This window comes from Theropithecus gelada, chromosome 17 (assembly GCF_003255815.1).
Source record: "Theropithecus gelada isolate Dixy chromosome 17, Tgel_1.0, whole genome shotgun sequence".
In the NCBI taxonomy this organism is placed as follows: Eukaryota; Metazoa; Chordata; class Mammalia; order Primates; family Cercopithecidae; genus Theropithecus; species Theropithecus gelada.
In genome coordinates, this window is record NC_037685.1 from 92,811,550 (window position 1) to 92,827,225 (window position 15,676).

At 43.0% G+C, this 15,676-nt stretch overlaps 1 protein-coding gene across 3 annotated transcripts in view; it reads left to right on the forward strand.

Annotated features, from left to right (window-relative positions):
* Positions 1 to 614: 614 nt before the first annotated feature.
* Positions 615 to 15,676, forward strand: part of THSD1 (thrombospondin type 1 domain containing 1) — a 29,693-nt gene continuing 14,631 nt past the window's right edge. For 2 of the 3 annotated variants that reach the window (XM_025364243.1, XM_025364245.1), the window contains exons 1-3: positions 615 to 1,078; positions 4,480 to 4,618; positions 9,003 to 9,968. In XM_025364243.1, coding sequence (XP_025220028.1) covers positions 4,561 to 4,618; positions 9,003 to 9,968 — 1,024 coding nt within the window. In that variant the 5' untranslated portion in view covers positions 615 to 1,078; positions 4,480 to 4,560. Of the gene's footprint in view, positions 1,116 to 4,479; positions 4,619 to 9,002; positions 9,969 to 15,676 lie in introns of all 3 variants that reach the window. The other variant, XM_025364244.1, reaches the window with a different exon arrangement.

The following is a 15,676-nucleotide window of genomic DNA, read 5'->3' on the forward strand; positions in this document are numbered from 1 at the left end:
ATGAGTACCCATTGTTTAAGCTCCCACTTATAAGTGAGAACATACAGTTTTTGGCTTTCTGTTCCACTTAGGATACTGTCCTCCAACTGCATCCATGTTGCTAAAAATGACGTGATTTTGTTCTTTTTTTATGGCTGCTTAGTATTACGTGGTGTGTATATACCACATTTTCTTTACTCAGTCCACTGTTGATGGGCACCTAGGTTGATTCCATGTCTTTGCTATTGTGAATAGTACTGTGATAAACATAGGAGTGCAGGTGTCTTTTTGGCAGAATGATTTATTTTCCTTTGGGGATACACCCAGTAATGGGATTGCTGGGTCAAGTGATAGTTCTGTTTTTAGTTCAGAAATCTCCAAACTGCTTTCCACGGTGGCTGAACTAATTCACATTCCCATAAAAAGAACTTTTAACACTTGCAGAGTAGGGTTTTAAAAACGTTTAGTTATTTTTAATAACCAATTCTGACCCCAGGGAAAGAAAATGGAGATGCACTTTACCTGAACTATGTTCTTTTGAAACTCTTCAATGACATTTGGGAAAGCAAGTTTACAGCCCACATGCTGTGCCACTTCAAGGACTTAATTTTTGTGGTCTCCCTGAAGAAAATGACACTAGGGTAGAAGTGATTGAATGTGAAGTGTCAGGAGATTGCTGGCTCGTCCTTAGTTAAACCCCTGATCCGGCTGTGTGCTGTGGACGCAGGTGTGTGTTGAGGGGACCTGCGTCTGCCGGGGCCGCACCCCCTGCCGCAGGACCTTGGCTGGCCGCGCGTTTCCTGCCTGTTTCCTGTCCAGCAGCTGGCGAGCTGGGGGCGGGCAGGAAAGGATGCGCTGCCTAGAAGGGGCGGGAGCCGACCACGCCCGGTCCCGGGTGTCCCCCGCCCTCCCGGTGCCCGCCCTTCCACGCCGTCGGGGGCGGCCCAGGGCGGGGCTGTAGGAGCCGAACGCCGCGGGGTCAGGGCGCGCAGTCCGGGACGCGGGATGCTCGGCGCGCTGCCTCGCGGCCCCTGAGGCCTCCCGTCCGCCTCGCCACTCGCCCGGCCGGCCTGGGGTCGCTGCCCGTCGGTCTGGAAAGGTAAGAAGCGCCCTCCGCATCCCGGCGGTCTGGAAAGGTAAGAAGCGCCCTCCGCATCCCGGCGTCCGCGCCCCAGCGGGCGCTCCTGTGCCGCGAGACCCTCGGAGGCTCCGCTGGGGTCGGGAAATGCCCCCGGACCCTGCCACCTCCCAGCAGCCTGAAGGCGCAGGTGGACGCTGGCGGCCCCTCCACACCCCCGCCTCGGCCCCAGGGGACGCTTTTAAGGAGTATTGGTCTCCACACCTCGGAGTCCCGAATTTAACTGAACCTGGCTCTGCCCTGGCTCAGACGTTGCCGGGTGACTGAGACTGGCCACAGAACCTTGAAAAATCGCGTCTTGAGCTACTGTTTCTTTCCAAAAAGAAATCCCTTCTGAGATACAAAAAGTATGAGATACAAGGATTAAATTAAATTAAAGACGGTCCTCATTAAGGAGGGCTTTCAGCTGACGACAAGAGGGGTAGATTTCCAAGCGTGAACTGGGCTTGCGGGCATTTGGGAAGCTGAGTAAATGGGGCGAGCCACGGCGTCCTAGGAACGCTGCACCCAACCCGTGGGACCAGGGCAGAGCAGACTCGAATGAACATATAAATGAAGCCTGTTTACACGAGCTGCTTTGGAACTACAGATTTCCTCCCAATAAATACTATTCCTATATATACACAGGAACATGTGCATGTTGGTCAGAAGGGACAAAATAACTTTTCTTCGTTTTCCCTTTTATTTTTTCACGAATCATTGGTCCCATGGACATTAGTGTGATTCCTTTTCTTTTTCTGCAGCTATGAAGGGAGATTTAGAAGCATTTGTCCTAGCTGGTTTCAGCAAAAACATAGGGTCTGAGATTCGGTGATGCTGTTAGCCGTTGAGAATATTCACAACTTTTCCCCACCTTCTCAGCTGATGCATTTAGAATTTGTCTATAAAGTTTACATACAAGAATGCTATGTAGAAGTATTTTCAAATGTGTATAAAATATACCTAAGTTCTTAATTTCCTAGAACAATTCTGAAGCCAAACATTATAAGAAGTCAGTCGGGTATCTGGAACAACATGTTGAAAGAAAATAAGCAAGCAAGGTAGAAAGAAATTAAAGAGACATATTATGACTAATGTTATAATCATATTCCATATTATGATTGACAAGTAGGCTGGTCTGTTTTATAAGTCTTTTTCCATTCAGCTCTAAATATAGATTATCTCACCATTCTATGTTTTAGGGATCATTTTCATAAGAAAGAAAATGTGTTATCACAAAATCAGTTATGATTTGGGGCTTCAAAAATAAAAAGGTTATTGTGGTGGAAGCAAACAAATCTGAGAGAAGCCAGTTCAACTTTTGGGAGCTTGCTTCTCCTTGGTTTGGTTACCAGGTCTCAGTGACTTAAAAGAAGCATTGTAATTGTCTTTAAGTGCTCACACTTGCCCAAGTGATATGATGCTTTCTGCAAGGATCTTACTGGCTGACTTTGGCCAGGTTTCCCAGTCCATGTTCAAGGAAAGAATTGGGTCAAATCTGTGGCTAATTCCACCCAAAACAATTTTCTTCTTCTTCCCTTTTCTTTTTGTTTTGGGGGGTAGGGGTGGCGGGGAAGAGGAGGGAGCCCTAATCGTCTGCATAGTTACACTTCAAATCTCTGCTTCCCTTTCAGGAAGTACAGTATTTCCTTTGTTCAGCCCACTGTTAATGGAAGAAAGCTAATAGGACACACCAGTTTCCCTTCCATTGAATTTTGGCTTATTTCAATCAGTCTTCTTAATTCCACTAATTTGTGCTCTTATCTGAAGAGATGTAACATGTATTTGGAATATAATATACTTGCTTCTTAAAAGGATTAACTGTGGGCTGGGTGTGGTGGCTCACGCCTGTAATCCTAGCACTTTGGGAGGCCATGGTGGGCAGATCATGAGGTCAGACATTTGAGACCAGCCTGGCCAACATGGTGAAACCCTGTTTCTACTAAAAATACAAAAATTAGCCAAGAGTGTGGTGCACACCTATAATCCCAGCTTCTCAGGAGGCTGAGGTGGGACAATCACTTGAACCTGGGAGGCAGAGGTTGCAGTGAGCTAAGATCATGCCACTGTACTCCAGGCTGGGTGACAGAGCAAGACTCTGTCTAAAAAAAAAAGATTAACTGTGAATAATGGGGGGGACCATCAACATTAAGAAAATATATATTTGGTTGTATTTAATATTAATACATAGTTTGTTAGACTCTAGTATGAAAGAACTATCTTAAATGCCCAGTATCTTATTCTATAGTTGAATAGTCTATATAAAATAAGTGCCTTTTCCAGCCGGGCGCGGTGGCTCACGCCTGTAATCCCAGCACTTTGGGAGGCTGAGGCGGGCGGATCACGAAGTCAGGAAATCGAGACCATCCGGGCTAACACGATGAAACACCGTCTCTACTAAAAATACAAAAAATTAGGTGGGTGTGGTGTGGGCGCCTGTAGTCCCAGCTGCCTGGGAGGCTGAGGCAGGAGGATGGCGTGAACCCGGGAAGTGGAGCTTGCAGTGAGCCGAGATCTTGCCACTGCACTCCAGCCTGGGTGACAGAGCGAGACTCCATCTCTAAATAAATAAATTAATTAAATAAAATAAGTGCCTCTTCCAACAAATAGCTGTGAACCACAGGCCAGCAAGGTCTTCCCTGCCCTCTTAGGTAGACTGGGAAGATTGCTGTGTGAACCACCAATCTCATGATGCATACCAGCAGCAACAAGTATTTCAGGATGATGAAGATGATTGTTATTTATCTGTTTTCTCCTTAGGCTGCCCTAAACAAGGGAAGTCAGGGCCACATGGAGTTCACATTTAATTGTAGTATTCTGGAGTATCTTTTTTTAAAAAAGTTTTGATCGCTTGGATGTAGCTCCTAGGAATCGATAAATGAAGCAATCCTGGTAACACACCAATTGTGCAAGGAAGTGTTAGCCCATTTGTGGACGCCAGGCAGGGAGCATTTGAGTATATATAGCACAATGCTAAATTAAAGTTTAGCAGAAATTTAGTAAATTTATCAGTGTGAAATGCCAAGCAGATAAATAATGTGAAAATGTATCCAAATTGGTTATTAACTTTGATAAAATTAAGCAAATAACAATAAACTCTCCACTTAAGGATGTGCTATAAAGAGAAGAGATTTTGGTGTTGTGCAAAGATAATCTTAGTGGGTGCTAGGCATACCTGCATATTCTTGACCTGTGAGTTATAATGGAATGAAAGGGGCTTGTATAATTATAAGTCATTGCCCCAGGGAAAATTAATGTCCTCTCTAGTTTCCTTTCAATATCACTTAGGAAGTTTGAGTTTTAGAATGGTTTTGTCATTTCATGATCACTATTTTATCAATCACATTGAATGGAGCCATCATTTTTTGAGGTTCTAATTTCAGGTGTTTTTGAGGAAAAAAATCACAATCTGTACGTGAGAAAGGACATGAGGAGACTAAAGACCTGGGATTTTGCCGATCAGAATGAAACCAATGTTGAAAGACTTTTCAAATCTATTGTTGGTGGTGCTCTGTGACTATGGTGAGTATTGTGAGTATACTTAATGCTATTGGTAGGAATAAAACATAAATATGACATTTGTAAATGCATTGATGTTGATGGCTCTTCATGAAGGAGGCAGGGTAGGGTCTATAGTGCAGTGCTTTCTAAACCGTGACCCTTGCAACCCTGGGTTCTCTCATGCTTCAGTGATTCTGCATGATTGATTCATATTTCACTTTATATTTTTAAGACTTTAAAAAAATAATTAAAAAACCAACTCTCTCAAATTTTAAAAAACTGGAGGCAAGCATGTTACCTTGAGTTCTTTTTGATTTCCCTGTAATTCAGTGTGATAAATCACTTCATACACACATGCAGTGATGTTGTGTATATTAGGGTTCTACATAAGATTTCACTTGACAGAGTTTTGGTGCTAACGTGTATTTGGAACCAATCTGAATTTCAATCCTTGAAAGTTGCGTGCTCTTAGAAAAGTTTCTTCATCTCTTTCAATCTCAGCAATAATATTGACTTCACAGGGTTGTTATGATAATATCAAGAATGCGAAACACCCTGAATGAGCAGATAGTAGGTACTTAAAGTCTGTTCTCGTCATTCGTTTCAACTAAAAATCGAGTTCATTTCTCAGAGAGCTTTATACAACTACTGAACCAATAGAATCAACAATATGATGTAATCTTCACTACTTTTCTTTTGATGATTTCCAAATATTTCATAGACATCTAGGCGGTTGATGGTATGGGAGTGGAAGTTGTTTTTGAATTTGGTGAAGAAATTTTGATCCAAGATGTAGAGGACACTGGCTTGTGTAATGTGAATGGCACAGTTGGTTAAATGGACCAGAGCACTGCTGTTCATTTCATTCAGTAGACCTCCTTTCTCAGTCTTTTCTTTTTTTAAGAAGTTTATTTATACAAGAAGACTCCGGATTTAAGGAAAGCCAATGTGGGATTCATTTATTTTAAAGTAATTTGGCCAGGCACAGTGGCTCATGCCTGTAATCCCAATACTTTGGGAGGCCGAGGTGGGTGGATCACGACGTCAGGAGATCGAGACCATCCTGGCTAACACAGTGAAACCCTGCCTCTACTAAAAATACAAAAAAAATTAGCCAGACGTGGTGGCGGGTGCCTGTAGTCCCAGCTACCTGGAAGGCTGAGGCAGGGAATGGCATGAACCCGGGAGGCGGAGCTTGAAGTGAGCCGAGATCGCGCCACTGCTCTCTAGCCTGGGTGACAGAGTGAGACTCTGTCTCAAAAACAAAACAAATCAAACAAAAAAGAAAAGTAATGTATCCCTTCTTTAAAAACAGATTACTCTGGCTGGATGCGGTGGCTCACGCCTGTAATCCCAGCACTTTGGGAGGCCGAGGGGGGGCAGATCACGAGGTCAAGAGATTGAGACCATCCTGGCCAACATGGTGAAACCCCGTTTCTACTAAAAATACAAAAATTAGCTGGGCGTGGTGGCATGCACCTATAATCTCTGCTACTTGGGAGGCTGAGGCAGGAGAATCGCTTGAACCCAGGAGGTGGAGGTTGTGGTGAGCTGAGATCGTGCCACTGCACTCCTCCAGCCTGGGCAACAAGAGCAAAAGTCTGTCTCAAAAAAAAAAAAAAACAAAAACACAAAAAAAACCACAGATTACTCTACATGTGACAGCCTTCTACAAAAAGTATGTGTTCTTGGTTTCATAATGATAAATAAAGCATTGAAATTCTCCATTTAAACAAATTATACAAGGGTGTTGTTAAGAGCAAAATTTCTTACTGGAATATGAAAATAAAAGTTGAATGAGCATAAAAAAGAGCATAGAAGTTGAGTACACAAGCCACCAATAAAATAAAAAAAGTAGGTATTGTCATAGATCTGTTTTACCCCCCTTTATCTCTACTTAATACTGATCAAAATATACCATTACCTGTATACTATAGTAGTCAGGATGTGGTAGAACCAAATTGTAGTGGTTTTTTGTTTGTTTGTTTGTTTGTTTTTGAGATGGAGTCTCGCTATTGTTGGCCTGGGTTGGAGTGCAGTGGCGCAATCTCGGCTTACTGCACCCTCCGCTTCCCAGGTTCCAGCAATTCTCCTACCTCAGCCTCCCGAGTAGCTGAGATTACAGGCGCCCACCACCATGCCCAGCTAATTTTTGTATTTTTAGTAGAGTCAGGGTTTCACCATGTTGGCCAGGCTGGTCTTGAACTCCTGACCTCAGGTGATCCACCCGTCTCGGCCTCCCAAAGTGCTGGGATTACAGGTGTGAGCCACCGCGCCCGGCCCAAATTGTAGTTTTCTAACAGGAGTTCTAAAGTAGCAAATTCTCCCTCTAGTACATACCTCCTATCTGCTGCTGCTGGAACCCATCAATTGCATCTTTGTTCTCCATTTCCAATGGGGCATGTGTGTCTTTTTCATTGACTGTCTCCCATCAAATCAGAATCTGATTTGCTTCATTGACAATCTCTGTCATACACAATAGACTGCTTTTTTTTTTTTTTTTTAAGCCAGTCAAATTTAGTAGTTGGGGGTCATATACCAACTTTGGTGACACTACTGTTAATAAGTTCTGATAACCTGCTACCATCGGACCAGCCTGCAATAGACTTTCATTAGTTAACTAAGTGGTGTATGCCTCTTATTCTTAAATGGACCACAGAACCATCCTGCCCCCTTCAGATCCAAATTAGTATGACTTTGTTCTCAGTCTTAAGCACTTCCTTGGGCTGTGGTAAGTGCTGGGGTCTCTTTACCCAGCAGTTCAAGAAAGGTACCAGGTTGGGTCTGAACCAGTATACAAGCTGCACCAGAATCAGCCACCTTCCTCAACTTTGAGTCATCTCTAAACAAAAGGGAATATCCCACAACTTGTTTTTGCTTAATTGGAGAAAAAAAGAACTTTATCCGATTATGGTTTTCAAACAAGTGATAATCAAGCATTCAAGTCATCCAAGTTTCATGTCTTTTATTTCATCTCATCTCAAATGAGAACTAGGTGAAATGCTGTGCTAATTAAAAACTCTTCTGTGTGCCAGGATATTCATGTGCTGATTCTAATAATCATTGATTGCTTATATATATGGGTATTTTAAAGACTACCAGCCCAAACAAAAAAACACATGGGCCCCTTTGGACATATATATTCATGAGGCATATATAATAAGAAAAAAAATTCATATTTACACAAGTTGTTTTTCAAACCTAAAGGGAACTTCAGTCCCTTATATCTAGAACTGTTTCTTACCCTAGCCACGGGCCAGCTGACTGTTGCATTGCCAAATCCTGCCTCCTTTGATATGTATTTGGATAGGATTCAAAATAGAAACAAGGATTCTTGTGTGTCTGTTCTTTGCACTTTTCACTTAAGCTGCTCTGCTGGGTCTCTTTTTAAAAGATATGATTGATCCTAACAGAATGATACTTGAGAAGTAGTAGTCATCTGTCCTATCTAGGCAAATACAAGTTGCTGTAATGTCATTAAACTGCCAAGGACAAGCCTAGTTATTTCATAAATGTTCACCCTATCCCTTTGGTTATCCATGCAGAATAAAGTGTCAACATTTCTTATCCATCTAAATATGTCTGCCTCATACAACTGAGGACACTGATTCCTTTACTGGTAAAAATTCCCCAGTGCTTGTCTTGAATATCAGAAAATAATAACTTTGAAGTAAATTTAGGGTTTTACATTTAAAATAGTCCAGAACAATTTGTATTGTGTCATTTAGATCAAGCTTTCTCTTCACTGTATATCCATTTTCCCCAAATATCTAAACGTCAGAATATGATTAACAATATAAGCTACTGGGTTTTTAATCCTAAAAATTATTATTCAAGCTGTATAGATTTTCATTGCAGATATATCACATTGTTGAATGTGGTGAATTCGGAGTATTTACCACTAATTATTTTAACATGACTATGAAAGATGAAGAAGGAACAGAATCACTTCAGAATGGAAAGAGCACAATGGCCAGCTTCCAGGATCTGTACTTAGTATCATTTTACATCATCCCTGGCTCAGTTCTAACTTCTCTTGTCTAAAATGCTGTTTTCTGCTGGGTACAGTGGCTCATGTCTATAATCTTAGCAGTTTGGGAGTCTGAGGTGGAAGGATTGCTTGAGCCCAGCAGTTTGAGACCAATCTCTACAAAAAGAAAATTAGCTGGGTGTGGTGGCATGTGCCTGTAGTCCCAGCTACTCATGAGGGCGAGGTGGGAGGTCGCTTGAGCCCAAGAGTTTAGGAGTATAGCAGGCAGTGATTGTGCCACCGCACATTAGCCTCAGTGACAGAATGAGACCCTGTCTCAAAAAAAAATTTTTTTTAATTCTGTTTTCATCAATGTCACCAATAGTCCTTCTCAAATGCACCTTTTAAAAACCAATTCTGACCACTTCATTTCAGTTCTTGGAGAAGCTGAATATCTCCTCTTGAGAGAGCCAGGCCATGTAGCACTAAGCAACGACACAGTGTATGTGGATTTCCAGTATTTTGATGGTGCTAATGGGACACTGAGGAATGTATCTGTCCTGCTGTTGGAGGCCAACACCAATCAGACTGTAACTGCCAAGTACCTCTTGACCAACCAGTCCCAGGGAACACTCAAGTTTGAGTGCTTCTATTTCAAGGAGGCTGGTGACTACTGGTTCACAATGATTCCAGAAGCAACAGACAACAGCACTCCATTCCCCTGGTGGGAGAAAAGTGCCTTTCTGAAGGTGGAATGGCCGGTCTTTCACGTTGACTTGAATAGGAGTGCCAAGGCAGCAGAAGGCACCTTCCAAGTGGGCCTATTTACCAGTCAACCACTGTGCCCATTTCCTGTGGACAAGCCCAACATTGTAGTGGATGTCATCTTCACCAACAGTCTTCCTGAGGCAAGAAGAAATTCAGGACAGCCACTGGAAATAAGAACCAGCAAAAGGACACAACTTGCTCAAGGTCAGTGGGTTGAGTTTGGCTGTGCACCCGTGGGGCCAGAAGCCTATGTCACCGTGGTGCTGAAGCTGCTTGGGCGAGACTCAGTCATTACCTCCACAGGACCCATTGACCTGGCCCAGAAATTTGGATACAAACTGGTGATGGTGCCAGAACTCACATGTGAGTCTGGGGTAGAGGTGATGGTGCTGCCTCCACCATGCACCTTCGTCCAAGGAGTGGTCACTGTCTTCAAGGAGGCACCCAGATCCCCTGGGAAGAGGATCATTCACTTGGCTGAAAACAGCCTGCCCTTGGGAGAGAGGAGGACAATTTTTAACTGTACTTTGTTTGACATGGGGAAGAATAAGTACTGCTTTGACTTTGGCATTTCAAGCAGAAGCCATTTTTCTGCAAAGGAGAAGGAGTGCATGCTGATTCAGAGAAATTTAGGTTTGTATTGAGATTTTTTAACATTTTAAATCAAATCCTTCATGTAATCAAAATTATTTAGAATTTAGGTGAACTTTACGTGAATTGTACCATCATTTTATGGTTCATGCCTTACAATGTACCAACTGGCATTATCACCCTTAGCTGAAAAAGTAAGAATACTGGTAAACCTACTTAATGTCTTTTACGTCTCGTTTCCCCATCAGTAAAACAGGGGCAATACAAGTACATACTTCAGAGTCATGGAGATTGAACGAAATCAACATGTAACACTCAGGATAGTGCCTGGCATTTAGGAAGTGGTGAATAAACATTACATTACATTTTTAAAATCCCATTATTAAATCATATGGTAAGTTCATGGCAGAGATTATTGGAATTCAAAGCCAAATCCCAAATTAGCAACTTCTGTCTTCCTCTTAAGTCCTCTTAAGTCTCTTCTCTCTTAAGTCATTCATTATAGGAATGTGGCCTTTTTAGTGAGAAATCAAAGCAAGATTTCTAAAAATGTATTGGGATTCTGTATTCTTTGTGTAATGCCCTACCTAATCATGAAGAAATGAGGTTATGACAATTCCATTAATTCCCTATGCTGCTCTTTGCATTTCTTTCCCTTTTCTTGGGGGAAAGTCTGGTCTTAGCAAGTAGTTTAATTTGGCAGAAATGGTCTCGTTTGCTTTTTATCTTTATCCCTGGTAAGCCCAGTGTCCCCTGACTGCACGAGCCTGATTGTAACCCCCAGTGTTCCTTTTTGCAAATTTACCCACTTCGTCTCCTTAAGACCCTTTCCTTTGGCTTTCTCCTCCACCACTGGCCACTTCCCTCCTTGCACTTCTTTTCTATCCAGTGTAGATTCCATGGCTCATCCCTTTAACCACCCTCCTGCCAATATCCTAAACTCCTTAGCCTCTCCTTTCGATACACTTACCAGGACACACCCCAGCTCTGCATGTATCCAGCCATCTGCCAGCCACCCACTGCACCCAAGTTGCTAAGGCTGAGTGACAAGGTTACATCATGGTGGCCTGATGCCACCATGGGTGGATCATGCTTTCACCCTTGGCAGGGCCTGCGTACTGCTCAGCATGTCACCCAGACCAGGTCTTGCTCCTGTTCTACACAACAGTCCTTTCAGACCTCCTCCACTCCCCTCAGACCTTAACCCCTGCCCACTGATTAACTCTGAGAGTTGATTTGCCAACTACCGTACAGAGCAGCTGGAAGCCATTAAGTGAGAACTCCACCCTCCCACCAAAAGATCTGTATACCTGTAGATGTCAGACCCATCCTCTCACCCCATCCTCTCCCCTGCTTTCCTGCCGCCATGGAAGAAGTGTTATTCCTTCCCTCCACTGTGGATCTCAGCCCCTCTGCTCATTTCAGGAACCTTCTGTTAGTCATTATCCCCTCTCTCTCCCATCCTTAACTGTCCTTCCTTTACAGACTCATTCTCATCAGTTTTGAAATGTACTTATTTCTCTTCTCCCAAAACAAACCATCCCGACCCCATGTCCTCCCCAGACATCACCCTCTTTCTTCTTCCTTCAATAGCCCAAAAACTGCTTGAAAAATTTGTCTGTGCTTGAGAGTTCTTTTTTTTTTTTTTGCCTCCCATTTACTTTTCAACCTATTGCAAACTGGCTTCCATGCCCCAGTCCTCCCCTGAAATACTCTCACTGAAGCAGCCAGCAAATGAGGTACAGGACTCCAAATCCAGGGACACTTCAGCCAGCATCTTCATTGACCTTGATTCTGTGACACCATACTCGCCCTGCTCACCTCCCCGCTCCCTGCTTGCTTCTTCACAGTCTCCTTGGCCTGCCAGTTCCACTGTCTGTCAAGTGCTGGTTGTCTTTCATTTACTCTTCACACACCTGCCAGGTGATTAGCCTTGATGCTGATGGCTCCAGGTGGACGTCTCTTCCCTGCTCGTCCCCTGCATCCAGGCGCTGCATCCCTCGGATGTCTCCCTGGCACCTCAGAAGCAGCATTTCTGGACCAAGACTCATCATTGTACCCCCTAACCCTGCTTCTCAGTGTAGGACTTCACCAACCATCTTAGTGTTCAAACCAGAAGCCAGGAGTCTTCCTCTTCTTTACCTCCTATAAATGCTACATTACTGAGTCCTATGGCTTTGTCTCCTGAGTGTCTCAACCTCTCCACTTCTCTTTAGTTCCACTGGCACCACTTGGGTTAAATCTCCATTACCCCTAGCCTAGGCTCAGAACAGATTCCTAATCGGTTTCCATCTGTCCACTTGCTTCTCTCACTGCGGCCAAAAGGATTGTTTAAAATTCAGGTCAGCTGAGGCTATTCTCTTTCTTAAAACCTGTTATTTCACTAGGCATGAGGATGCAAATCCATAAAACCTTCCATGGTCAGGCTGCCCCCACATCCTCGCAGTCACCATCTCTGCACTGGGGCCCAGGACACCCTCCTCTCTCCTTCCCCTAGTTAACATTAACCCATCCTCCAAGTCTCCACTTGGGTTACTCTTCCATGACCTGAGGTTCAGTTCCTCTGCTGTAAGCTGGGGCAGCATCTTTTCGTTCTTCTTTGATGGCATTTATCACTTCTGCCATTGCTTGTTTAATGTCTTTCTCCCCCTATAAATCCTTTCTGCACAGCAGATGGGGGAAGCTTACTTGGTGGCAAAACCTGACTCGTGCTGCTCTGAAGCTTTTTATGGTCTTTATTTGGCCCACTTAGTATGCCTGGCACATTCAGAGGTGCTCAATGCTTATTAAGTGAAAATTGAACTCAGATTTGGCTAGTCTCAACTAGGTATTAGGAGAAAAACAATTAGGTTGAACGAATTTACTCATCTAAGATATATATATATATATATATATATATATATATATATATATATATATTTTTTTTTTTTTCCGGGGCAGAGTCTTGCTCTGTCGCCCAGGCTGGAGTGCAGTGGTGTGATCTTGGCTCTCTGCAAACTCCACCTCCCAGGTTCAAGTGATTTTCCTGCCACAGTCTCCCGAGTAGCTGGGATTACAGATGTGCACCACCACGCCTGGCTAAGTTTTGTATTTTTAGTAGAGATGGGGTTTCACCATGTTGGCTGTCCTCAGGTGATCCACCTGCCTTGGCCTCCCAAAGTTCTGGGATTACAGGCATGAGCCACCGTGCCTGGCCCAATATTCTTGCCTTTTCAAAAGAAATTATTCGTGGGGGAAAAGAATCTCACTGAATTTAGCAGAAATGAATCAAGGGAAATCAAGAAATTGGGGTCATTTAATTAAGGTCACATGGGGGCAGGAGGTTCACCTTGGTGGCTTTCATTCCATGTCTAAAGGCTGAAGTTTTTCCCACAGCAGCAGCAGCAGGAAGACGCTGGAAAAGGGCAGAACGGGAGTGGTTCTCTGTGTGTCCAGGTGGAGGGTAGTCAGGGGCTCCCTGTGGGGCTGCCCCATGCAGCAACTGTGAGACACATCAGAACAGCAGGGCTGGGGCAGTAACTGGGAGAGCTAAACATGCCTGGAGACCCTGGCTCTCGGTGTGGCAGACCAGCTCTGACTCTGTTGGTCTGAGAAATTAAATTTATACTTGAGACAGGAACCTCAGTGACTTCCTGTGTTTTTAGTATATAAATTTATGACTGAACTGAGTTCTCCTTTTATTTTCTATCTCTGACCAGTAAAGAGTGTCTTTTTTGCCGAATGGTACCACTTAGGGACTCACCATGACTTGTGTGAGCCACTGACTCACACTGAATTTATTAGTTCCTTTTGAAAATAGAATAATAGTTTGTTTGTTTGTTTGTTTGTTTGTTTAAGACAGAGTCTCACTCTGTTGCCCAGGCTGTAGTACAGTGGCGCGATCTGGGCTCCTTGCAGCCTCCACCCCCTGGGTTCTAGCAATTCTCCTGCCTCAGCCTCCCAAGTAGATGGGACTACAGGTATGCGCCACCATGCCCGGCTAATTTTTGTATTTTTAGTAGAGACTAAAATATATTTCACTATATTGGCCAGGATGGTCTCAATCTCTGTGTTTTATGTTTGTCTCTTCTTCCAAATATGTCTGAGGATCTTAGGATAATATGTAAATAACAATTGATAGCAAATACATAATGGATTTGGCAAAAATGACTATTTGTAGTCTTTATTCCACTTAATGGGATAAATATTTACATAGTGATTTGCACCAGACACTGTTCTGTTTTATGGATATTAACCCATTTAGTCCTCATAACAAGTTTATGAGTTCAACTCATTACATTGTCAATTTTATAGGTGATGAAATGGAGGCACAGAAAGGTTAAGTAATTTGCCCAAGGTCAATGGTGTTTAAATAGAAGGGTCAGAACACAAATCCAGATAGAATAGCTTGAGAGTTTAATTTGACCACTATTCTGTGACTGCCTTCTATGCAAATTGACTGTCAATCCATGTATTAAACAGTACAAAGCTTTTAGATGGAAAAAAAAGGTTCTGTTTTTTCCTCCTTAACTTACTATTTCATCTTGTGCCACCCATCTCTTGGAACACCCATAACCACTTGGGAGCCCACAGGCCCAAGCATAAGTATGATTTGTTCAATATAAGGAAGCCTTGTCTATGGAAAGAAAATCTGAACTGCTTATCCCAGCGGCTACTGCTCTTCCTACTGCTTATAGCCACTCCCTTATGTCTATAGAATTTTCTTATAATCATGATTTGTTTAGTTACCTTGGTTTCTTGAACAAAATGCCTTGCAGATGTGAATATTTCAAAGGCTGTATTCCTTCAGATAGTTTTATGGGTAGAAACAAACCTCCCTTTTCACATTGAAGACATATTTTGCTTATTCAAAACCCTCCATAATAGGCTGAAAGGCATTTAGCCTGGACAAACAGGTTTGTCATGTAGTGCGAGCACATGTATGGACATCTAAACAGGACAAACGAAACAGCCTTTCATTCATCAAGTGGGACTATTTGGAGTATTGGTCATTTTGCTCTTCATTTCTGACGTATGAACTACAGTTATCTAATGAGTTCCCATATTGCCAAGTATTTTCCTCAAAGTTATTAGCAGAGATCTCAGGGATCAGAAGGAGTTACTTAAGACATTTACAAATATTTGCCTACTTAAATTTGTTCATTGTTTTGAGTGATTTCCTGTGTTTACTGTTTGATTAATTTGATTTAGAAATTGAGACATAAAAGCTTAGCTTAAATGTTCATTTTGTTTTACTGTTTGGTATCCTACATGCTATGATTTTACTTTCAAGGGAAAAGAACACAGCATTTTAAAATGAGATTTTTTTTTGACATTAACATTTTTCCTTTTGGCTGGCTGCGGTGGCTCATGCCTATAATCCCAGAACTTTGAGAGGCTGAGGTGGGTGAATCACTTGGTCAGGAGATTGAGGACCATCCTGGCCAACATGGTGAAACCTCATCACTACCCAAAATACAAAAATTAGCCAGGCATGGTGGCACATGCCTGTAGTCCCAGCTACTCAGGAGCCTGAGGCAAGGGAATTGCTTGAACCTAGGAAGCAGAGGTTGCAGTGAGCCAAGATTGCACCATTGCACTCCAGCCTGGGCTACAGAGCAAGACATCATCTAAAAAAAAAATATATATATATATATACACACACACACACACACACACACACACACACACACACAATTCTGGCAGGTATGGTGGTGCACTCCTATAAATCCCAGCACTCTGGGAGGCCAAGGTAAGTGGATTACTTGAGC